The sequence below is a fragment of the Lytechinus variegatus genome, chromosome 5 (assembly GCF_018143015.1).
Source record: "Lytechinus variegatus isolate NC3 chromosome 5, Lvar_3.0, whole genome shotgun sequence".
In the NCBI taxonomy this organism is placed as follows: domain Eukaryota; kingdom Metazoa; phylum Echinodermata; class Echinoidea; order Temnopleuroida; family Toxopneustidae; genus Lytechinus; species Lytechinus variegatus.
This window is the reverse complement of record NC_054744.1, coordinates 4132503-4158614: the sequence shown is the minus strand read 5'-3', so window position 1 is coordinate 4158614 and position 26112 is coordinate 4132503. Positions and strand designations below refer to the sequence as shown.

Below are 26112 nucleotides of genomic sequence, written 5' to 3'. Positions count from 1 at the left end.
ACAGATTCATATTCTTTCCTTTGCTCCCCCTCCTTAGCTTAAAGTAATTTTGGCTTCAGATATACAATTTTACTTCATAGTATTCTATTAAGCAAACAATGTCGGGTATGTGCTTGTAGTTTTGACTGAAAGTTATCAATCGTTTTTTTACCAAGCTTTCACGTCATCTCAAACCTCTCCAATTTGGTGGTGGTATTCTTTCACCTGATTGCTAATAAAGCATAAAAAAAACAGAGTGATAGCAAAATAGAGGTAAACTACATGTAATAGATTATGTCAATAGTAGATTTAAATTATAAAAACACAAATTTACACAGAATGAAATGATGTAATAATGTAAGCAAGCAACCAGAGGACCAACGGCTTAAGGTCCTCTCTGAGGGACCTGGTAATGAGGATAAATGTCTTACCAAAGGGCACTAGCGCACAAATTGGTAATCGAACCCGGGTCAACAGAGTCCGAAACACCTGCTCTACCAACTGAGCTATCACGCCGAGCTATCGTAACTTGGATTACAGGCAATAGTGGTCACCTTATGGTATTGGCAGCGAACTTCATGCCTTGGATGTAGGCATTTAAAGTTAGACTTAGTAGACTCTTGTTGACTTCTCGTGAAGAATTCTGGAACATAGTTTTAATGGCACTGTACAGGATATGAACATGGACAAGCAAAACTTTCATCTGGGTCAAATGTCTCTTTTCTTGAGTTCCAAAATTAAAAAAAATTGGATTTGAAGCTGTTTACAGATGTGCTCTCGACCGAACCTGAGGGAAGGTTGTTCCAATTGTGAGATGCATCTAGGTACATAGAGGAGACTTGCTTCTTTGCAATTTTGTATTTATTTCCTCGTAGATGGTTGAAAAAGTGTTGAGATATCCAGGTCACCATGGCCAACTATAATTTTACACACCTGGTGGGGGTTTCATAAAGATGTGCATAAGTTAAGAGCGACTTTAAGAATGACTGGTGAACCTTTCTTACGCACTCAACCATTGCTAATGAATATACCATTTATCACAAGAAAGGATCACCAGTCGTCCTCAACTTACGACCAGCTCGGGTGTTTCATAAAGCTGTAAGTTAAGTCCTATGTGCTAAAGTCACCGATGAACATTTAATGGTGAATATCATTTACCACAAGAAAGGATCACCAGCCGTTCTAAAAGTCATTCCTAGCTTATATACAGCTTTATGAAATGGCACCAGGATCATGTCCGCGTTGTGACATCTACATGTATAGGCAAGAGATGGTACATGCACCTTTGGAACTCTCATTCTAAAGTGACAACCGAATCTTGGCTTGATGTGTCATTGGTACTCTGGCTACCATGCACCTTCCGTTTCAAACGCTTGCTTCCAATAGCTGTGATGGGGAAAAAAATTATCAGACATAAATAATTTTTCCATTAAAATTTTGCATTTTTCTTAATCTAATCGAAGAAAAAGAGAAAATCAAACTAGCAAACACTGAAAAAATTGATAGAACATAACATTTCATAATGAATATCACATTGTTTTCCCTTGATATTTGTTCCTTACATTTCCCTTGATATTTTTTCCCTTACATTTCACATTAAATTTCATTATCAATATCACATGACACTTCCCTTCATTTTACAGAACAATTACACCAGGGTACACCACAGAAGCCTATGAAAAAAATGTTGCATATGTTTGTTCCATATCTGAAAGAAGGCATGGGATTGGTCCTACATACCTTCTACATGGCAAACCTCGGCCTCTATCCCGTGACGAAGGAAGAAATCAATCCAGAGAATCTGCTTCTGTGAAAGACGGTCACCGGGTCCCTTCACCTCAACCAACTGAAAGGGGAAAAATAGTATTCTAAGTAAGTAAATAAAAAGAACTCCCTCACCTGATCATGAAGGAATATATCAATAATAATAATAGCTGGATTTATAAAGTGCTTTTTGCTTGAGAATACAAAGTGCTGCGGTGTGTTGGCTCAGTTGGTAAAGCGTCCGTCTCACAACCGGGAGGTCGGGGGTTCAAACCCCGGCCGCGTCAGACCAAAAGACATTAAAAGATGGGAGTTGCTGCTACCCTGTTTGGTGTTCAACGATTAAAGGGATAGAGCCTTGTCGATCTGGCACTGGACAGCGGCTGCCGGGCCCATGATCAATTGGGCAGAGCAAATTTTCGTAGTATTTCATATCTATTTCGAACAATAAATTATGGATTTTCATGGATTTTTCATTATCCCATCTTTAGCTGAGCTGCCATACGGTGTACACGTACAGGCGCTGAAGCATTCAAGGGAATTTCTTCTCCCCCATTCACCTCACCTGGGTTGAGTGCAGCACAATGTGGGTAAATTTCTTGGTGAATGAAAAAATACCATGGCTGGGAATCGAACCCACGCCCCACGTCTCTCAGATTGAAATACGAGTTATAACCAGAAGACCATGATGCCCCATGTTCCAACAATACACTGTATGTCACAAAAGTTGTGCAAGGGTTATAAGAAAAAAATAAAATTGAGGAAATGAATTGCAAATTGAAATATTTTTCAAGCTGTAGTCTAAAGTTGAACACATTTGTCTGATGTGGAGGCTTGTTGGTACAGTACATCGTATATTCTTTTGTAGGCATACTATTGACCCTGAAAATGACCACCCAAACTCAATGTTTCGGCAGGTATGTTCTTGCCATATTCAGAAACATATGAGGCATAACGATCACAAAAATAATAATTGACAAATCTGACCATTTTTCTTAAGATCCTGAAGAAAAGAGCCGGGTTATTTAGACCCATCTCACAGTCGAGGGGGGGGGGGATGGCGGATTCTACCCCCTGAGATCTCGGCCTTTGATCGCGCGAGCGCTGCAAGAATTTGCACGGTGGTAATGTATGATAAAATCTACAAGGCTGTATGGTTAATTTTTTTGGAATATTAAAATTTTTTTTTAAATGAATTAATTACATGTACATGTATGCTAATTTATGCATGAAATAAAAAATTTGCTCTAATCAACTATCATGCAGCCCCAACACTGCTAATTTTTTTATTCACAGACTCTTTGTAGGATCCGATCAAATGTACCTCAAAAAAAATTTGGTATCGCAAATTCTTTCTAATGTATTCAAAAAAAAAAATTCTTATGTATTTCTTTGTTTTTCGACTTTTTGTTTTTCATTGTTTTTTTTCGATGGAAATTGTTGCAGGCATAATTCTGATCATATACCCTGGGCCTTTAAGGGTTAATGAAATGACAAGACTGGGTGCTCCCTTTTCAGGATCAAACTTGATGATGTCAGGTGACACCTACAAATTGAGCCCACTCCTCAGGGAGGAAATATTCACAAGTTACCAAAGTTTGAGGACACCTATCGTTCAGAAACTTGCCTTGAATTTCTTGGTCTCTGGGTTCCACATGGTGAGATCAGGCCGACCAGCTCTGCAATGACGATGATTGGTAAGGATACGCTCGGCTATGGCACTCAGTAGCTTGCCCCCTATGCACCTAAGCAAACCCTGAAATATGGAAAGATAAAAAGATGAAAATCAATATTTTATTGTTCGAAATACATGTATTCATGGCATTAAAATACTTAGAAAATTTGCTTTGCCCAATTGAACATGGGCCCGGCAGCCGCTGTGCAGCGCCAGATCGACGAGGCTCTATCCCTTTAAAAGTTGAATTCCAAACTGGGTAGCAGCATCTCCTGTCTTTTGGTCTGACGCGACCTCCCAGTCGTGAGACGGACGCTCTACCAACAGAGCCAACACACTGGAAAGATAGACCACGGTACAATATAATCAACAATTTATGATGTATGGAGAGAAAGAGGAGAGGGTGGTGAATACATGTAGTTTATATCTTCAATGTGTAAATACTAAAGAAGCACCACATCATCACATCTTCTGACCATCATCGTTATAATCATCATCACCTCCATCATTGAAATCACCATCATAACCATCACTATCATCATCTTCTTCACTATTGTTATCACCATAACAACCAAAATCATCATCATCATTTTGCAATTATGACCACCATCATCATTTTCATCATCATCTTATTCATTATAATTACCATCACAATCAAAATCATCACCATTGTGTTGCAATGATCACCATCATCATATCATTATTATCATTTATCATCATCACAGAGAGCCAGATATACTGACAGCAAAAAAGTCAACACGAATAAGTGTTCCACTCCATGAATGCATTCTGTACTAAAATAGGTTTGGACAGATGAATATGCAGGAATGAACAAGAGCAAAGTTGGCACGAAACGGGGTAGGCCTGTCATGCCTACCAGTCATGGCCTAACAGAAAGCTGAAGAGGATTTGCTACTTGCGATAGCGAAATCATAGGAAGCGAAAATGAACTGAACAGCTGTTTCAAAATTCTAGATGGACAATTTTGCGGAATCCTTGAACTTTTTTTATCAAAGAGACAAAGAAGGTGAAAAGGGAAGAAATACCCAAAGTCCAAAATAAATTGGAAGACGTCTGAAAACTGGACTGAGAGAGAGAAGTTGACAGAAATTTATCATGCATGTACAAATGTCTCTGGTTATCCCTGCGCTTACAGAGAAAGAGGATACAGAGAAAGTGGTCCAGGAATTCTATTGAAAAAGGTGGATAAAATGATACAAGATACAGAATATCAGAGATCATGGGGTATCCACTATAACCAAGCCATGTCCAATAATTAAGTTCAATTTCTATACAAGGAAAGTACTGCATGAACTGATTGGCCTCCAACTGAAAAGTACTTCGTTCTCTATATTGTATGACCTCCCAAAAGGGTGCACTTGGAACGCAGCAAGCAACTGCCAGCCCTTCAAGCCTCTAGGGCAGGGGTTCTCTAACTATGGCCCGCGGGCCGGATCCGGCCCGCTGAGCTTCTCAATCCGGCCCGCGAGACTCTGCTGGGTTTTTTTAATCATTTTTAAGTCACAATATGAAACATAGCTCAATATGATTATATTGTGTATCCATGTAGCCCTAACCGTAATAAAAGTATGTGTGGCAGTCAAATTAATTTGACTTTTAAACAAAATGTAGTCTTTTCTATCTGTTCGATCTACTTTATTGGATGACCAGCGCTGTTTTCACCATGTTTGGATCTACATACAGGTGCCAAAGTGCACTTTCCACAATGAACATTTTAAAGAACTTACTCATGCCGAAGTACCTTGACAGGGGCTGCTGAATGGTTTTCAAGGGGGGGGGGGCCATGCAAAAAATCACAATTATATGGTCATTTTTACATTTTTGTACATGGTTTGGGAAAAAAGTGGGGGCTAAAGCCCCCGCCCACTTCCGCAGCCCCTGCTTGACCAGTGCCTTCGTCTGGCAATTACACCTTTTGTGTAAAGATTCAAGCAACTTGTTGCTGACAGACTGTCACTTTTCCCATATATTGAAAGTGACCAGGAGACTGACAGCCTTATTAGAGTCTACAACAGACATGCTCTATTATTCATTTTACTTTGACTACAAGAAATATTGATACTTCAAGATATTATTATCTCCCCAATACCAGGTATGTACAGGTAAAGGTAAAATCTAGATTCCTTTTAACAAAGTACTACAATTTTGTTATCATTAATATTGACTCTCGCTGTATTTTGAAATCTTTTCTAATTTTTCCTGCGTTCCATATGAAACTGTTAAAATTTGTTGGATTAATGCTCCCAAAATAAGGGCTGGATTGCACAAGAGAGCATCTAGGACCCCGACTGCAAGGGTCATCGCGGTTCACGTACATTTTTTTTTTCCATTTTACCCTGGTGCTTTCAGGTTTACTTGGAGTCTCATCTGGCCCTTCAAAGAAAAAGTTTGAGAACCCCTGCTCTAGGGAAAGTAACATTTCTACATCCGTGCAGAGCAAAATATACTTGTCATCCTCACGAAGAAAAGCAACAGTAGATAGGAGTTAAAAACTCTTTAGGAAGAGGAACTATGGCAAATATGACTATGGGAAGTATGTCACAGAGGACGCAAGGAAAGCAACATGAAATGTGAATGGCAATGCAGAGGAAGATCTTCCTTCCTTCTCTATCCAAAGACCTACCTTAGCATGTTCCACATCCTTGAAGACTTCCCAGCTGAGACCAACACACAGGTCTCCTTCATCCTCATCCTCCTCCTCCTCATCATCATCATCATCGACATCATCATCATCGACATCATCATCCTCATCATCATCCTCATCCTTATAATCTTCATTATCCTCCTCACCACCACCACCACCACCATCATCATCATCATCATCCTTATCATCCGCATTATAAGTATCATCATCATCATCCTCTTCCTCCTCATCATAATCCTCATCATCATCATTATCATAATCATCCTCCTCATCATCTCTATCCAAAGCCCTACCTTAGCATGTTCCACATCCCTGAAGATTTCCCAGCTGAGACCCACACACAGGTCTCCCTCATACTCCAGCCAGTTGGCCTCCAGCATGGCTGCTAGCTGTTCCTCGTCCGCTTCTCGAACCTCGTCTAACTTCCTCTGTATAGCATCGCAACGGTTGGCGTAGAAGTGATCTGTCCTCAAGTCTAATGGTGCTGTCTGGAAGGGGGGGGGGGGGGGCGATACAAGTTGACAGTGGCTAACTTTACCCTTCTACATTCCCAATGGTGATAATAATAACAATAATTAATAAAAAACATAATACTAATAATCATAATAATAAAAACAATAGTAATGAAAATAAAAACAACCACAATAATAATAATATCATAATAACAATAATAATAATAGTAATAATAAATACGAAATATATTGCCCTTGTCTCAAGACTCTGGCCAATATGATTCGGTTGAGGGAAATATATTTGAAATTCCCCTGACGGACAGTAAAAATAATCTACAGTTGCGCTCAAAAGTTTGTGAACCCCACCACAAAATACACTCTTTCACGTTGAGCAAAATACACTCTATCATGTAGACAACAACACTACAACACTGTTATCGGCGAGCCAAGAGAAACAAACTTCATTGAATGTTTATTTTTTGTGGAATTCACTAACTTTTGAGCACCACTGTATATCATTTTGACTGGCCTTGGGGAGAATTTCAAATATATTGTCCTCAACAGATTCACATTGGCCAAATTGTTTGATGAGTCTGAAGAGTCTGTTGCACAAAGTTAAAACTCGTACATAAAAAAAAGGAATAATAGGTAACTGACCTGATAGGGATAGCAGAAGACATCTGGGATGTTCGGATGGAAGACAATATCCCAAAAGATGACAAAGATAAGAGTGCTGTAGGTGGTTCCTTCACCATGTATACCTTTAAAAAGGGGAAACAAGATTAAGGCCTGTAATAATAGACTATAAGCACTGGCTTAAATTCAACAGTGAACCTATTTTACATCGAGGATGAACTATTGTGTCAACCCCCTGAATAGCGAGATATCATGCATATACGAAAGTGACTACACGGTTCCGATGGATTTTATAACGGCCTCTTGTTTAGAAATATCAATCAAAATTGAATTAACATTATAATAATAAAAAAAAAATTTCACAATGTATTTTGAATGCTTTCATAAAAGAGTATGCATTAAGATTATCCTAGTGCACATGGTCTTTTGGCAAGAGATCAGGGGGGTGTTTCACAAATATTTAAGTATGACTTAAATCGCACTTACATGCCGACGCATATCTGAAATGCAACAAGCAATCTAATTGATCAATACGCAGTAGTGCGCGTCCTCTTCCCATGATCTGACCAATGTGGTAATGCCTTTTAAAATGCACACAACTAGACATTTAAGTTCGACTCTAAGTCATACTTAAATCATTTTGAAACACCTCCCAAGTTTGGCAACTTCCTGGGAAATATAGGCATTTACTGACAAGGAGCAAAATAATGGGGAGGGGGGATGGGTAATACGCAGGAATGTATTGACGTACATACAAGGAAATGGTAGAATATGCTTGAGAAACACCTGGGCAATACCTGAAGATATTCAAGAAGTACATTTCATGGTATTTACCTACATTTTCCGCTATTCCAACTTTAGTCAAAAATTACAGAGGCATTATTGAATACTGGTATTTACCACCGGCATTTCCCACTCTGGCAACTAAACCCTGCAAGAGATCCACTTGAAATGGCAGTATCTGTCAAAGATACCCTACCTTCAGTGTATCCTTGCTGTTTGTAATGCTCTAGAGCTACTTGCTCCACACTGCACACCACGATACCTTCATCCGTCTCCACTGGTCCTTGGTAGGAACTGATGAAGGTGTTCCTCACACCGGGACCGTGATGGGGAAGGACCGTTCCCTGAATAGTTACCTAAGGATCAATTACAATGCATCTTCATTTTTACATGTACATGTTGTAATATTCAATTTCCACAGTTCCTTGATAGAAACTAATGAAAGTCTTTGTAACACTGGGTCCAGGAAGTGGAAGGACTGTTCCCTGAATAGTAACCTAAGGATCAATTACAATGCATCTTAATTTTTACATGCTGTAAGATTCCATTTCCACAGTTCCTTGATATAAACTGATGAAAGTCTTTGTAACACTTGGTCCAGGAAGTAGAAGCACTGTTTCCTGAAAAGCAACTTAAGGATCAATTACACAATGCACCTTCATTTTTACATGCTGTAGGATTCCTTTTCCACAGTTCCTGGTTAGGAACTGTTGAAGGTGTTCCTCACACTGGGTCCATAATGGGGAAGGACTGTTCCCTGAAGGACCTAAGGATCAATTACAATATACCTCTATTTTTACATAAAACATCTTATTTCCATAGTTCCTTGATAGGAACTGGTGAAGGTCTTCCTAACACCACGTCCACATGTATGATGGGGAAGGACTGTTCCCTGAATACATGTAGTAACCTATTAAGGATCAACTACAATGCACCTTCATTTTTACATGCTGTAAGATTCCATTTCCACAGTTCCTTGATAGGAACTGTTCATTTGACTGTACCTGTGCCTCGTCGTACAGAAAGTTGCGATTGATCAAATCAATCACTATGGATGGCCAGCAACGTCAACATATGCATGTTTGTTCAAAATATTTTCTAGATATGATGTATATTCATGCATTCATTGTTTTCTTGAAAATTAGCTGTGCTTCTCTTTCTTTACAAGGGACATTGTGCAAATTTCCCGTAAAAACAATTACGACACTGATGGATTTCCATAGAGTTACAAATAAATGGATCAATCGTAACTCTTCGTTAGACGGGGCACAGGTAAACTAAACATGCAAAACCTGCAACAAAGCAAAACAGAGTAATAATACTCCCACTCTTGTCAGCCCTGAGTTACCCTTCCTGGTGGAGGACTTCAGGGAATGGAACTACAAGGTACACGGTATCAAAGTCCCGGTTTCTAAAGGTCTCAGATTTCCAGTGGGAATCATATTAAAAATAAATGACAATGCACCTCAAAATTCTTGGATGCTGTGACAATCACCAGAGACATGTTCATCAGAAATTAATTTTATTTTGCTATTAGAGACATGCACTAAATTACATCAAATACAGACAAGGGACTGCAAAAAAGAAAAGTTTGGCTCAAACATTTAATCTTGTTTTTCCCATATTAGAACGAGAGGATATCTGAAGACTAATTCTTTCCAGTGGATGTTTTTACTTACATTCTTTCAAAATAATATGGAAAGAACTTAAAAGCCCACAATTATTATTATTTTTACCTTTCCAGAAGAGTTCCGTTTTTGGTGCATCGTCAGGTGTGCCAAACAGAATTATTCAGAACACCGGTGAAAAATTGAGAATGAATAACATCTTACAAAAATTATCTTTTGTATTCCCTGAATTTTTTTTTCAAAAGCAGAATTCAGAATATTTCCTAACGAGTGGCATTCCTTTATCCTGCCATGCGAACATCCAATACCTCAACAAGAAGGATAAACACTGGCTGCAGTTGTCCACACACTATTTCAGCCAAGAACTAAATGTATGTGTAATTAACTCTTTGCATGCTGAATTTTTTTTTTTTTTTTTGGGGGGGGTAATAATGCCAATTGTTTCCATGTTATTTTCTTTAATTCAAGATTTCCAAATTGTATCCATATTGCACGAATGTGCAAGATTGCAACATCAGCATGCAAAGGGTTAATCACAGGGTAATTTCAAGTCCAGTGTGGTGTTAGTGGCACAGTTTGGATTGCATTTCCTAGCTCCAAAACCTGTTCTCAGTTTATAAAAATGATGCAGATCACAGCATTAACGGCTCAATGCCTTGTGACTTAGTTTTCAGGACAAATGTCATGTTTGATGCTCTGCTCATGAAAACATTGACCTAGCACCAACACCAAAAGGTCGTCACTGAAATTGAAACCACCCTTAGAACTATTCAGTTGATGAAGATTACCTTTGGAGTTTCTAAGACATCATCAAACTGAAATTCGTCGGCTCTTTCTGAGAGTTGTTTCTTGTTGGATTTGAGTATCTTCTGGGCTCTGAGCTGTAGAGCCAATCGATGACCCACCCTTACTTTGGGATCAGCCATTCCGTCCTTGATGCAATCAAGTGCCTACAATAGAAGAAAAGTTTTCAAAACTTTGATTGTAATATGTTTAAACCTAAAAAGGCTTGGGAGGTGGGGCGGACTCCGCCTTTCTCTACATTTTTCACAATAAGTCCGCCACGCGAAATTTTTCAATGCGCCGCTCACTGACTTTTTACTTTCAGATCTTGCACAACTTTTGAGACCCAATTTGCGATGCCCGGGTATGCTGTTACGAAATTACGTAACATTATGTAAGTGCATGCACACCCAAAATTGCTCAAAAACATGAATTTGTGTACAAATCTAATGCAAATAGTGTTTTTAGCCAAAGTTCATAAATGTATCATTATTTTTCCTTTTACTGATTAAAATCAGTTGATTTCATCTAGTTCATGGTCAAAATAAAGTCCCCAACAATTTCCATTAAAAATCAATAAAAAACAAAAAGTTGAAACACAAAGAAATACATAAGAAATTCAGAAAATAAAATACATAAGAAAATAAAGGTGATGTTGAATTTTTTTAAATGTACATTTAATCAGATTCCTATAAAGTCTGTGAACCAAAAATTAGAATGGGGGGGGGGGCTTGATAAGCTCAATCCTTCAATACCTCATGCTGTTTCTTGCAGTGTTGATCGAGATTCAGCGCCAGCCGATCGTACCACCCGCCTCTCCTGTCAGGGCAGTAGACCTTCTGCTCCAGGAGGGCTCGCAGGAGCTCCACGGCTTCTTCATACCTTCGCTGCTTCTGCCTGATCTCCACACCCTGGTACCTGACGTGTGTGTAGACCCAGCCGGCGCTGTAGCAGCGAAGATACTCAGGCAGGGTCTCGTCGTGCCTGCATGGGTTGATAGGGTGTTGACATTACTTCTTATGATATGAAATTATGAGTTCATATTCAAATGTTTGAAATTTATTTAGGAAGTCACATACAAAATCATTTTTATACCAATACATCACTTAGAATATTACTCTCTGTTATTTATACAGCTACGACTTTCATCTTACCATTTAGAAAGGAAATGATGTGAACGCATGAAGAGTTAAGAACATAAAATTAATATATGATAATATAAGGGTACAATGAATTTCAGCTGTTGTTGATACGTCAACTTTGTCATGAATTTCTTGGATGTAAGACGACACCTAGCATTCCATGCATGTGTGGATTAAAATTCTATTGTTTAGTCTTGAGTTAAGCCTGGGGTTTATTATCAGATTGGTTCCATGACATTTGCTGTGGCAAAAATTGCTCCGCAGTAAATTCCACACACTAAATGGAATGACCAACTTCATCCCTGGATTTAACATTACACCCTATCTTATTAAACCTAAATTAAAACCCTTTTGCAACCCTAAACCTTACCCTATATGAAATAAAGCGGGAGCAACTGTCGCCAGAGGAAATGTCGTGTCACCATCTAGTGATTTGAATCATTATGAAAGCCAGCTTACTTGAGAATTTGTTCGTCTTTGGCCAGCTCCTTATACGTCACCATAGCTGTTGCCTGCAGTCTGTCAGCCAACTCAAAGTCATTGATACCCAGTGCATCGGCTATATCATTCTCATACTGCAAGGCAACTTCATACCTGATGTAAGAAATATCATTTAAAGGGAGAGTGAACTGTGTGTGATCTCTCATTGACTGTGTGTTATAAATACATAGTCTTAAATTATGTTTTCAGATATTTACTAACACTACAGAGGATAAAGTGACCTATAATTGTATTTGCATCTAGACAAACTTAAGTGTTTTGGTGTAAATGTATTGAGTAGTTAATTAGCATGTTATCATTCAAGTGGGTCTATATTACTAGACTACACTAGCATTATGGGTCAGGAAACCGGCCAAGTATGAGTAATAATAATAATATTATTATAATTAATAATTATAATTAATAATTATTATTATTATTATTATTATTAAGTATGAGTAGTTGAGGACTCGAGATGGCGCTATTGGTTCGTATCTGCTTTAATGAGAAAAGCAATTGGGTTTGAGGTGGCTGGTCAGAGGGGAAGACATGTATTAGTGGGGGAGAGCAGGAGGCTTGGGTTGATAGAAGAGGATGCAGCGAAAAGAAATAAAGATAAATACCAGTTGTGGTAACGATATCAAAATGAGATTGAACAGAATCCAATAAAATGACCGAGTGTTTGTAAGTACAAATAAAAAATATGTGCAAAGTGGCTCTGAAAAAAAGTGAAATTGTTGAGAAATTAGCAAAATAAACACGGAATTCCATAATTTTTTCCAAACAGTATGAATACACTGTCCTATGTATGCTCATTTGTGTTATTAATAATCATCAGAATTACTGGTTTTCAACTAAGATTTCATGATTTCACAAAGATGAGTTTATTTCAATGTACCAGATCTAGATCCATATGGCGGCATTTAACCTTGATTTTTAAGACTTTCTCATGAAATAATTTTTTGCCGAACTTCTTTCTTTTTACCTTTCAGTGGAGGGGAGAGGATGAGGGGGATTTCTGTAAATGCAAGGGTTTTAAAACAGATTTAAAACCTACAATACTACTAACATTTCTGTAAATGCAAGGGTTTTAAAACAGATTTAAACCTACAATACTACTACCATTTCTGTAAATGCAAGGGTTTTAAAACAGATTTAAACCTACAATACTACTACCATTTCTTGAAAGAAATGATGTTTATTTATTTATTCATTTTATTCATTTCTAAAAAAAGGCATTGAGTACAGATATATACATAAAAAACACATTCAAATATATACATCAGTATTTAAAAAATGTAAACATGCAAAATACTACTAAAATAAATACAATGATATTCATGCATAATTAAGCCTGTGTATACAGTAATAATATGGGAAACGAAAAGGAGGACTTGAAATAAAGCCAAAAGTGGCCTTGTGAGTTAAAGTCTCCTAAGAATAATAAATGCTATTTTGGAGGCTACTGTCATGAGAAAGTGTTTAAAGTATAAGTCAATTATCACCATATCACTGTAGATCTGCATGTACATCAAGATTCAATAAATTGACTAACTATATGAAATCTAAGCAAGCACACAGAAGACAGGTAGAAATTGCATTTTCCGATTATATCATTAAGTGACTTCTCTTATTTCAAAATGACATAACTTTTAAATAAAAAGGGGTTGAGTGATATAACTAGAAATGTATGTTCTTTCACTAATTAGACTAGCATAATTTGCTTTAAAAATAAATAAGATTCTTTGGGTCATGCAAGCATGGGCACACAATAAAGGCAAATTTGTCATTTTTCAATTGAGCAAAACAAAAAATCAGAGTATTTCTATTTCCGATTTCATTTCAAACAATAAAATATGGATTTTCATTTTCATCTTTTTTTCATAGATTTGGTCATTCTTTAGTCAAATTCAAGTTAAAAAAATATTTTCATTCTCCATTAAAAAATACAAATGCAACAATAAAATTTTAGATACATGATCAACAATTAAACACATGATTAACAAAGTACAGTACATCTTTGTAAAAACATTTTATGGAAATGTGGGTAAACAAGAGTCATTAGCCTGATAAAATGTCAACCATTACAAACAGTAACACAACACAAATTACAGACACAGGGGGAAAAGAAATTAGAGAGAAGCCTTATTAAAGAAGAAATTAATGCGTCTCGCACACACTTTATAGCAGATAAGAGTCGAGTCCGTTTTGTCGACATGACTTTGGGAATACTAACCTGAGTAAATCTTCTTTGGAGGCAAAGAAACTTCTTGTTCTGAATACAGTGTAGGCAGGGTAGCTCATACGACCCATGTTTACCAGGAGTTCTGTTTGCCTGTTACAGTTGAATAAATAGAAAAAAGGGTGATTGGTAGAGTTGCAAATAAGAGCCAACCTTTCTCTGAGTTTGATGAAATAAATCACGAAAGTGCAAAGATCAATGGCTTGTATAGGCTGCTAAAAGAATTGAACAGTATAATTATCATGAATTATTCAATGAAAACGTAAAATAAACTGAACTGCTTCAGATGTTTATGAGGGTAAATTGCCGAATCGTCTACTGCCAACCGTCCACTAACCACATGGTCTTCTTTCTAGTCAAATGCCATGATTCTGTCCAACATTCTGTCTAGCAACCATTTGGTCCAATCCAATTACATGTACCATTTGGTCTAACCATCACTTTGTCTAATCACCATTTCGTCTATGACCATTTCATCTCATAACCAGTTGGTCTAATATCCATTTCATTTTCATTAATTTTGCACAATTAACACTTGGTCCTATTAGACCACATGGTATATGGGCTAAATGGCTATTGGACCAACAGGTTATTAGATGAAATGGTGAGTGGACGAACTGGCAATTAGACCATGTGGATAGTGTATGAACGGATGGTAGACCAAATGATAGTAGACAAGTTAGCAATGGATGAATTGGCATTAGACGAATTGGAAATAAACCATTTACATGACTTGTATGAGGTACCTGTTTGGCATGGATCATTGCTAATTTTTTGCAAACAGTTATACAGTCATAGAAAAAGTCATGGATAGGACACAACTGGGGCCTGTTGCATAAAACTTTTTACCTGAGAAAACTCTGGTAAAAACTGAAAACTAAGGTTAGTCTGATTTCTGCCATTGACTTTAACACAGGGCAAAAACTCCGGTAAAAACAACCTGAGTTTTCTCAGGTAAAAAGTTTTATGCAACGGGCCCCTGGATTTTATTTTACTAATCAATAAATGTGTATACAGAGAGAGATATAAAGAGAGGAGAGAAGAGTGAGAGAGAGAAAGATAGAGGGGAAGAGACAAGAGAGAGAGATAGGGTACATGTTAATCCTGATTAGAAAACAATACAAGCTGTACTACAATGATAATAACTGATAATTCTATACACAGGGTGATTTCAAGTCCGGTGTTGGTGTTGGAAGCACAACTTGGATTGTGTTTCCAAACTCCAACACCTTCTATGAGTTTACACCAATGATCCAGATCACAAAATTGATAACTCAACTCCCGCGGCCCGTAACACAAAGCTCAGCAATGATTGTACATTTTTCTACGCTTGATTCCACTGACTACAATGTACAATCAATCGTGAAAATCAAGCGTACGCTCAATCGCTAACCTTTGTGTTACGGAACCCTGGAGAGGGACTTTTCAGGACTAACTTCATATTATGTTTGGTGCTACACTGTATGCTCATGTAATGATTGACCTAGCACCAACACCAAAAGGTTGACACTTAACTTGAAATCACCCACTGCTAACCCTTGCATGGCCGTTTCTACACTTACACCTACACTTGCATGTATACTTACAAAGCTGACTGACCAGAGCTGCCTTTTTCTTCCTCTATCAGATCTTGTCTCACTAGTGAGAACAGCATGATGATCCTGTTGAAAACTGTTCGAGGTTCTTTAGTCAGCTTCACGCAGCTACCAAGAAGCTTCTTGGCTCTAGCAAAGATCAAACAGAAGATTGTGATATGGACAAGGTTATTTAAAGAAGTTTATGATGATGCACAGCATTTGTAAAGTGCCATATATCTGTCAAAGACATTCAAAGGCGCATTGAAGGAGCCAGCCAATCTGGGTCGCCCAGAAGGGTGCGCGCACAGAACTGTGACCCGCAGGTCTCTCCTCCAGATAACTGGTTGGGGAATGCAGGTGGACCACTACACCAGGTTTTCCCACTACTATTCGAATAGTGCAGTGGGTTCTCAACGTGCAAAGGTGGTGATTCTCCTCTACACGGGGGCCTCCATTTAACGTCCTATAAGCCTTGTATAAGATTACCAATATTAGTAAATGTTTAAATTTTCTAAAGAAACATACGAATATGGGCACGACACTGGCACTGGTCAGATGGTCCGAGACCAGTAAAAAATATATCAAACTGATACAAATGATATTTTCTCCTCTTTTGTAAATTATATAAATAGCTCTGGCATCTTCAAAAATGGCTCCCCAATATTGAGAAATGACTCTCATGTATGTTTGGGGGGGGGATAAAAGCAATTAAAGTCAGAAAAATAAACTCTATTTATATTTTTCTTTATTTGGGGGAACCAGAAGGTTTTATTTTTAGGTTCAGACCAGTAAAACATTGAAAAATTGGGGATCTACTCGTTCGACATGAACAGGTTGGACCAGTAAAAAAAAAGTTTAGTAAAGACCCCTGGTTCAATCATCCTACAAAAGATATTCAAGAGCCAGTAAATTTCTACAGGTCAAAGAAGTGTGTCGCGATCAATCAAAGACAAAACAGGGCAATTATGAAATATCCTAAAGTTTACCAATACTAAATTTAAAATACGTTGCAATCTAAAATGAAAATTGTCTGGAATGAATTACCAAAAATGAATGAGTTACACATGTTTCAGATGTGATGGTGACTTCTCACAATGGTTTAAAGATGACACACGGATAAATATATGGGATTGAAACCTTGGGCAAGTTTCACAAAAAAGTTGCATCTTTGGTAACTGTGCCATTACGGCAAATACTAGGGTTGAGCAGCCAATGAAAACCACTCTTGCTGACAAGTAAACTACTATGACAACAGTGAAAATTCTGCCTCCTGGCTAACTCCTTTAATTAAAGTTGACATTCCAGAGTTGCTATCACAGCAACTTTTTATGACAAGAGAACCTTGGTCAAGTTTCACAAAAAGTTGCATTTTTGGTAACTTTGCCATTATGGCACCTAACAGGGTTCAGCAGCCAATCCCAATCAGAATTTCCATGGTGGTTAAACATAATGGCTAAGTAATCAAAGTTATACGTGTAAGTCTTTATGAAACAAGCCCTTTGGTCCCATTTTCACAAAAAGTTTATCTTGCTGGAATGTCAACTACCATGACAACAGTGAAGATTCTGCCTCCTGCTTGGCTCTTCCAACAAAAGTTGACATTCCACAGCAACTTGTTATGAAACGAGCCCCTGATCATATTTACTTTTTCAGTACAATCTTATCCATGTTAGCTGAAAAGAAGGATCGTTGTCTGGAGGAATACTTAATGATGGCCTCCACCATGTCACCCTTCTGGCCGCTCCCTCCGACCTTAAAGTCCTTGGCCAACTGTTTCAGGTCGGGTGCCATCAGCAGTTTGAGTGTGACAGCCAGGTCGTCCAAAGAACTCTCTGGAAATTAACAGAGGTGGGAATGAAGAGGAATGATTCTTTGATCAGTAATAGTAATTATTGAACTGAACATCCATAAATATAACCAGAATAAAATAGGCAATTGTATCAATGTGAATAAACCAGTTCAGAGTTGCCCATGGTAAAAAACAACCTTTAACATCCACAAATATTTCAAAACATGAAGATGAATAAGATTGATAGCAAATGAGAGGCAAATTAGTATTATGGAAAACAAAACACGTAAATTTGATAAGAAATGGGTAAATTTCGAAAGAATTCTTGTCATTTTGTAATAAAATTTCTGGACCTTGATATGTATTTCTGTATTATGTAAACATATTTTTCACGATGAATGTGCAGTGTGTTTCGGATGAGAGATGATCAATTATTGTTGGAGGGGCCTTGTTCAATGCTCATATGTTCTTTGCTGCTGCATGTGTCGGCGGCGGAACGGATGGGTGTAGGACATGGCCACTCCAGGATCGGTTGCCTTTTGTTTGAAACGCCCTGTAGGCCTATACTTTGTACAAAATTATGCTATGTGTGTACGATATGCTTGGTATTAGGTCAATTATATCATTGTTAAAATGTTTATGCAAATATATGCCCTATCGGAGGGAAATAAAAAAAAAGATTGATAGCTGCATGGCTGACGTTGAATGTATGATACAATGAGTTAAGACTACCTAGATTGCGCACTAGATTTACAAATCTTATTGCCTACAGGGTTGGGCTCAATAACTTTCAATTATAATACAAATATATGTACGTAATTGAAAAAATGTTTAATTACTTTTCAATTAAATTACATTTTTTCCATTAAAATTACCCATTACTTTTGTCAATTACAATTTCAATTTGCTTTTCATAAAGTCATAAATCAAATCAACATAATTCTAAGTTAGAAAGAAACTGACAACATGGAGGTTTTATTAGTTTAGAGAGCATTGATCCTGTCTATTGCTCTGTTTAAAGGAGAATGAAACCATTGGAACAAGATAGCTTGTGTGAAAACAGAAAAGTCAAAGAAACAGATCAATGAAAGTTTGAGAAAATTCGGACAAATAATGAGAAAGTTATGAGCATTTGAATATTGCGATCACTAATGCTATGGAGATAGCAAATTGGCAATGCGACAAAGATGTGTGATGTCACTTGTGAACAACTCTACCAATTACTTTAGTATATATTTCACTTGAATTGCCTCTTTTATCACATCTATCCATAGATCATGTGTTCTTTCTACATGAGGGCATGTAATACATATTTTTTAAGAATACATCATGGATAGAGAGTTTGTATCATCATAAGAAAAAGCAAAAAGAGACATTTTGAGGGTATTTTATAGTCCACCAAAGGGAAAGTTGTTCATCAGTGACATCACACATCCTTGTCGCATTGCCAATGGGAGGATCTCCATGGCATTAGTGATTGCAATATTCAAATGCTCATAACTTTCTCATTATTTGTCCGATTTTCCTCAAACTTTCTTTATTCTTATTCTTTGATTTTTCTGTTCCTACACAAGCCTATATGTTCCAAAGGTTCCATTCCCCTTTAATGTTAAAGTCAATTGACATTCTCAATAAAATGTAGATCTACATGCTTTCTTCATTTGTAGAAATCGTGATGTACATGTACAACATGTAAACTTTACAAGTTCGTGAGTCGTGACCTTGCTCATCAGGGCAGGTCCAGCTTCCGTATATAGGGGGGAGGGGGGGGGGGAGGAAAAGAGTATTTTCATGCACATTTTCCCCAATCACCCATTAAAGCTGATTTTTTTTAGGGGGTATTCCAAATATTTCAAATGGTCAATGTGTGCACTTCTTATTTTATAGCAATAGTGTCTCCTCTTTCCTCCACACCACGGGAAATGATACAGTTGCATGCAAGAGATATATAGCTATGGAAAAAGAGAAATAAGCAATCAAATAATAAAGTTAGTAATAAAGTAATTAAATGCATTTAAAAGTATTTGACAGTAATTGAAGTCAATTACAATTAATTTCCCTTTAGAAATATCAATTTCAAATCAAAATTACTAAAAAATGTAATTAATTACCAAATTGATCAATTACCTTGTAATTGAGCCCAATCCCAATTGCCTTGATCCAAATTGCCAACAAATAATCCCCAAATCATTATTTCCTTCACACACTCACCCGTTATCAGCAAACCAGCATTGATCATCTCAGTGAAGAGGGGTTTCAGATTTAATGAAATCTTTGGATAGTCAACTTTAGCCACTCGAAACCAGGTGAACTTCCTCTGGAAAAGCCGCACATACAGTTGTTGTGCAGGACCTTTGTAAAGAAATGTGAAATAATTTGCACATTGAAAGAAAAATATGGATTATGAACAAAAGGCTTATGTACAGAGTAAATCAGGGTGATACACACGCACTTGCCCGGGGCAAGTAAAAGTTAGAGTCGGGCAAGTGTTTTGAAGTAAAGACCGCAACTACTTGCCCGAATTGGGCAAGCAAAATTCTGACAGTAGAATGACCACAATTAGGGTTGATTTTATCTATTGACCCTAATTTTGGTCATGGCAGGGAAGATAAATCACTTTGGAAAAAGAAATGAAATTTAGCAAAGTAGATAAGTTCATGTTAAAAGAGAGAAAAAGGTCAATGATTTACAAAATCGCAAAACTTTCTTTTGGAGAGGTAAAATGTTTTTTTCAATGATTTTTCGGGCAAGTGAAATAAATTTTTGGGCAAGTATATTCGAACTATATAAAAATTTACTTGCCCAACTGGGCAAGTGCTTCTTAAAAGTTATGTAGCACCCTGGTAAATGAACGGACGTATTTGAAATGAAAATACTCAGTATAGGGAAATCATTGCTTTGATGTTTAATTTTCCCTTGTTTAGCCAAAGCATTAACCCTAAATAGACTGGGCTATTTCGACGCCTAAGAAGACTGGGGGGGGGCTGATTCAGCCCCCCTTATGATCTCGGCCGTCGATCGCGCGATCGCGACGAAAATTGGCACACGCGTTACCCATGGCATTATCTACAAAACTATAACATCAAATTCTGCAAAAATCTCATGTTCATTAATTATGCTAATTTATGCGTAAAATCATAAGTTTGCTGTAATTAATAAAATAATGCCCCTGAAATGCTAATTTTTGTTTCACATACTCTAGATAGGCATCTGATCAAATTTATTCAAAAAAATTTCAACATCACATTTATTTTCTTATGTATTCTATTGTTTTCTAAATTTCTTATGTATTTCTTTGTTTTTCGACTTTTTGTTTTTTACTGTTTTTTCAATGGAAATTGTCGGGGACTTTATTTGGACCATAAAAAAGATAAAATTAATTAATTTTAAGCAGTAAAAGGAAAAATAATGATACATTTATGAATTTTGGCTAAAAACACTATTTGCATTGGATTTGTACACAAATTCACGTTTTTGAGTAATTTTGGGTCTGCATGCACTTACAAAATGTTGCGTAATTTCGGAACCGCGTACCCGGGGGTCACAATTTTGGTCTCAAAAGTTGCGCGAGACTTGAAAGTAAAAAGTCAGCGAGCGACGCGGTCAAAAAATTTTGCGCAGCGGATTTATCACGAAAAATGTCGAGGGGGGGGGCTGAATCAGCCCCCCCCCAGTCTTTTTAGGGTTAAGAGTAAGAAACCAAAACGTAATATTATCTCCACAGGGAATAATTTTGCTTTATAAATTTGAATAACATTTTGAGTCATAAGAGAAAAGCTCTCAACTATATTGTACAGTCCTATGTAAAAATATGCTATACAAAAGACTTTATACATAGCAGACTTTCAAAAATGTGCAGCAAATTGCGATGCGATACCAGGAAAATCATTCCCTTCTCAAGAATCATGCAGCATTTCCTTCATCCAACACAAGTAAGAACTGCATTCAAAAATTGTAGTCTGACAAATTCCCATCTCTTGCAAACATGCCCTTATTTCATTACTGTGGTAAATTGATCATAACCTTGAAATTTGGTCTCAGGAGTGCTTCAAAGATGGAAAGAACAAGTAACTTAGATAATTTCAAAGTTTCTCTTAAGGGTTGGGAGAAATTTATTCGATAGTATTCACCAGCGAACTTTGTGTACAGTGTATGTACCTTCTTGCTTCGAAGCTATTTTATTCTTCTTTAATGCTTTTCCTACACTGTATATCTCAAATGCATAGATCTGTATGGACATAAAATCTTCCATTTGTAATTTCTTTCAAAGAACGAAGCATCAATATACAAAATACAACTCAAGGCTCTCCACTTAAGAGGAAATTAAACATAACTTGACAGGAGCTTACCTGACAAACTGTTGAACTTGGACACCTGGGCATGATCTTCATCATCAAAGAGGTGAGCATCAAACTCATTCTTCAGGACAGCATTCAAGATCAGCTTGAAGTTCACTATGTAGTAAGGTTCCCTTGGCTTATGTGGAGACCCGAGAGTGTCCGACCTCGCAGGAGATGTTGCCGTTGTACCGGACTTTGCTGGGGAGGTGTAGGGTGAGCCTTTCTTGGGTGTTGATGAATGGGAAGTACTTAAAGATGAAGTTGCTGCACTTTCTCCTTTTGATGATAATCCCTTGTTAATCTCTATAGAAGTGGACTTTTGAGTTGATGTATATGAGCCGTTAGCTGAGGTAGGTATAGAAGGCGGTGAAGAGCTAGCACCAGGGCCATTAGTCAGACCTTTTTCAACATCAACTATGGGACTACTTGTACATAATTCACTTGAAGGAACACTTGCGGATTGTCTGTGATCCTTTGATACATAATCTTTACTAAACCTACTTGTTTGTGTTGGTAGTGGTTCAACCTGTGGTTTCCCCGAGTCACTGAACAATTTAGTTCTCACAGGAGTTCTGTGAATCTTCCTAGAACCTCTGTCATGTCCTGTGGATGTGGAAGGTGATCCTGTCAGAGAAATTTTATTTCTGGAACCTCCCCGTTGTGATGATGTCGAAGAGGTAGATGCTTTGGTTTCAGGACTCACAGAATTCAAAGTCGATTGAGAACTCTTCTTTTCAGGAATATAGATTCGAGTTGGGGTAATCCTGAAAGATTCTACTGCAGAATCTGAGGATGCATTATGCAGATTCTGTGAAAGGGTTCCCTCAGATTGGCCACTCGACCTGACTGCACTTCCTGGTGACTTGATATTGGCACTGCCTTTCCTTGCATGATTGAAAAAAGGTGACGTAACCTTCTTACTTTGAGAGAGAGATTCAGTTCTAATAGCATCTTTAGTTACATCATGCACTTCTTCCGACTCAAAATTTGATTCTGAATCATCTTTTCTCTGCCGTAATTTCTTCAAGCTTAACCGGGATCTGGCTTTGTCCCGTTTGTTTTGTTTTACTGGCTTACTCGTATCTGATGATTGAACAAAAGCATCCTCTGAATCCTGATCTGCACCTTTAGACTGGTTGAGGACATTACCAATGCTGATTTCCTTACCAAGTGTTCCTGGTATTTCACTACCCTCCAAGCCATTATTTAGGACACAACTTTCTTGATTGTCATCAGATGAAAGGCTTGAAGAGCTTTGCTGATACAAAGGACTCGACTCAAACTTGTTCTGGAGGCGACGTCTTGTCCTCTTATCTTTGACATCATTCCTCACATCTGCAACTTTTCTTGAACTCTGTTTCACAGACTCTTCCTCTCCTTTAGCGGGACTCTCTTGCTTGGACAGACATCCCGAATCCAGGTGTCTGTTGATCTCCGACAGTTTGATCTCCTCGGAGCAAACAGGACATGGCGTGTACCGCGGAGGCTTGGCTTTTGCAAAGAAAGACTCTATGGAACGAGGGGGATTTTTACATGATGTTCCTGCATCATCTCTTTTCGTTGGCTGTGAGGCTGTGGCTGAGTTCACATGCTTTCTTACTTCTGATAGTGAAAGTCTTTTCTTCCCTCTTCTTGGAGAAATGGAAGCAGGTCTCTTCCTCTTCTTTCCTGATGTTGGGGTGTTGGCTCTCTTTGCAGGAGTCTCCATTACTTCTGGTGGTTTTCACAGCTCACATTGGTCAGACTTCAAGCATGCTATGGCCATCTCAATGGGGTCTGTTGAAATAGATTTTATAGTCACAGAGGGAGTAAAGTATTCTGTATTCTTTTTATTCCAGCATTCTCAAAACTACTTAGTAAATTTCAATATCAAATTTTTTATAGGGCTGTTATCGATAGTCCTGTTGATAATCGCTTTTTTTTGCCACTTAGCGATATCAATAACCTTTCTCTCGTTTTGTCGATAATACCCTTGTATTTCACTTGTCAACTGTGATAGAAATCACAATACTCTAGTATATCTCACGCAAGTTTCATGTCATAAGCCAAATCCCTCTAATTACAGACGCTAATCAAACAAATTAATGACGTGTTGCGCAGGGGCGGAAATCTCTCCGAAAAGGTAGGGGGGACAAGGGTCTGGAAAATTTGACAAGCAAAAAGAAAAAGAAAAAAAAAGGCTATTATCTAAAATTTAAGGTCATTTTGACAAAAATATATTTGACAAGCAAAAAAAGAAAAAGGTCATCTCGCCCCAAATCGCAGGTTTCATTCCCATTTTGAGTGATATATTTCTTAGCATCACCAAAGACCCAAACTAGTAGGGGGAACATTTGATATTGTGTCCCCCCTACTATTTTGAGTAGGGGGGACACGTCCCCCTGGGATTTCCGCCCATGGTGTTACGTATGGGACAGTTACTTATGGGACATTTTGTCCCCATAGAGAACATACACAATTTTCCCCATAATTCAAAAAATTGAAATAATTTAAAATATGGAAATAACAAAAGAGTTTCTTTCTTTCAGAATGTTCTATTGAGACATATTTGATATGACTGAAAGGGAAATTAGCCATTTCATTTTTTTTCTTGTTTTTCATTTTTTCATGAATTTCTTATATTTCTATTGTTTTTTATTTTTTCATATTTTTCCATTTTCAAAATTTTTTCGCTTCGATTGTTTTCATTTATCAGTATTCATAACAAATCTGTCTCTAAAACTAAAGAAAAGGTAAATAATTACTTTTTAGAGCACTCTTGAAATTTGTTTTTCTCCATTCACTTTGTACACAAATCTCCCACTTGACATTGTGTGTAAATATCCCATATGTTGTCCCATACCTAACAATTTTTAATTAACTTTTAATTAAAAAGTAAACTCTATTTTTGAAACTTTTTGTGGTATAAATTTTCATACTTAATAAGTTAGAACTTCCCAGAGATGCAGCAATACAAGTATTGTATTATGAGAAATAACTAAAAAAAATCCTCAAAATGTTACGTATGGGACATTCCATCCTTGGACAAGACCTAATTTGGATAATTAATTAGATGACACCACTTTTTCCCCCAAAAGTAATAAGATGCTAGGGGGTCCTTGTCCCACCTATGACTAAATCTCAGAAGTTTTATTTTTATTTTCTATGAGTTTTTATAATTGTCCCATACGTAACGCCCATTTCACCAATTATGCAAATTAGGTGCCCAAATTAGCATAAATATGCATATTATCAAATTTTCTTAATGAAATTATGATGTAATTTGTCACGCACGAAAATAATTGTTTTTCACGGAGGGGTATGCGGCAAGTGCGGTGCAAAGAAAACGGTTGGAAAATATAAAATGATTTCATCATATTCATAATTTCAAGAGTATTTGCAACAGCAAATGATAATTTTTCTTGATTGTATTTCCTCAAGCACTGAAATAAAGGTGTCCGGCAATAGGATACACTGCCATACGTACCGTACATTTGTAGGTAGGACTGTTACTGCGGCAGCCCGAAGACGTGTCGGGGTCCCCGGGGCAAGTAGGACTGTAGATCTAGACATCTATCCATAACCTTGTTCACTGAATGAGTGGCTGTATCCAGGATCAGGATTACCTCCATTTGGACTCTATGGCCCGTATTCCTATGAATTTCCAAGGTGGAGGGATCAGCTAAGAAAGAGGGGTCTCCGCAGCTCCGCCTGGACTGTGCTCTGACCAAGCCAGGGAGATACCTACCTAGATTCTAGAATCTATCCTCTCGATCTCTGACTAGCTCTGTCTCTGACTTGGGCAGAGTATCGGGTTAGACTAGCTAGCTATATGCGTATGGCTATGCCATGGCCCGCAAAGTTGCCCGGGCTGTGCTGCGCGAACTCGTGTTGAAAAACTGGCTTGTCAGGACAGGAATTTTGCGGACGTCGTGCATCGACAGCCGAAAGCCTATGGCAAGCCGAATAGGGGAATATTTTGTACCCCCAAAATGAATAAAAAAAAAAGCAGCTAACGTTAGTCCTTTTATCAAAACAATAGGAACACCAGCAACATACGCACTGGCGTAAAGCCGGTCCGATCAGTGGAGGTATTAGACCAGGGTATTAGACAGCTGGCAGCTCGCAGCCGTCTGTTTCGAGGAGTTCTAACATTTTTTTTTTATTGAGTGGAACCAACGGAGTTCAGCGGAACAAC

The 26112-nt window shown here is 37.7% G+C and overlaps 1 protein-coding gene across 2 annotated transcripts; it reads right to left on the bottom strand.

The window, feature by feature from the left end:
• Nucleotides 1–1707: 1707 nt before the first annotated feature.
• LOC121415101 (fanconi-associated nuclease 1-like) lies at nucleotides 1708–25422 on the bottom strand. Of its 2 annotated transcripts, XM_041608196.1 has the most exons (14): nucleotides 25402–25422; nucleotides 21945–23711; nucleotides 19807–19947; nucleotides 17452–17638; nucleotides 15816–15953; nucleotides 14224–14322; nucleotides 11967–12101; nucleotides 11121–11349; nucleotides 10371–10532; nucleotides 8151–8310; nucleotides 7193–7296; nucleotides 6377–6571; nucleotides 3371–3499; nucleotides 1708–1825 (listed from the first exon to the last, which is right to left on the bottom strand). In XM_041608196.1, the coding sequence occupies exons 2-14, from the start codon at nucleotides 23641–23643 to the stop codon at nucleotides 1712–1714; spliced, it is 3492 nt and encodes a 1163-aa protein (XP_041464130.1). In that variant the 5' UTR covers nucleotides 23644–23711; nucleotides 25402–25422; the 3' UTR covers nucleotides 1708–1711. The 2 variants fall into 2 exon arrangements, with proteins under 2 accessions (XP_041464130.1, XP_041464131.1); XM_041608197.1 differs by lacking the exons at nucleotides 1708–1825; nucleotides 3371–3499; nucleotides 6377–6571; nucleotides 7193–7296; nucleotides 8151–8310 and adding an exon at nucleotides 8332–8451.
• Between the last annotated feature and the right edge of the window lie 690 nt (nucleotides 25423–26112).

Excerpts from the sequence above, each read along its gene's own strand:
- LOC121415101 (XM_041608196.1), bottom strand. The coding sequence starts at position 23,643 with ATGGAGACTCCTGCAAAGAGAGCCAACACCCCAACATCAGGAAAGAAG. Across the intron at positions 14,323-15,815 it reads AGCTCTGGTCAGTCAGCTTT|GCAAACAGAACTCCTGGTAA; the intron begins GTAAGTATACAT and ends CAACTGTAACAG. Across the intron at positions 8,311-10,370 it reads ATGTCTTAGAAACTCCAAAG|GTAACTATTCAGGGAACGGT; the intron begins GTAATCTTCATC and ends ATTGATCCTTAG.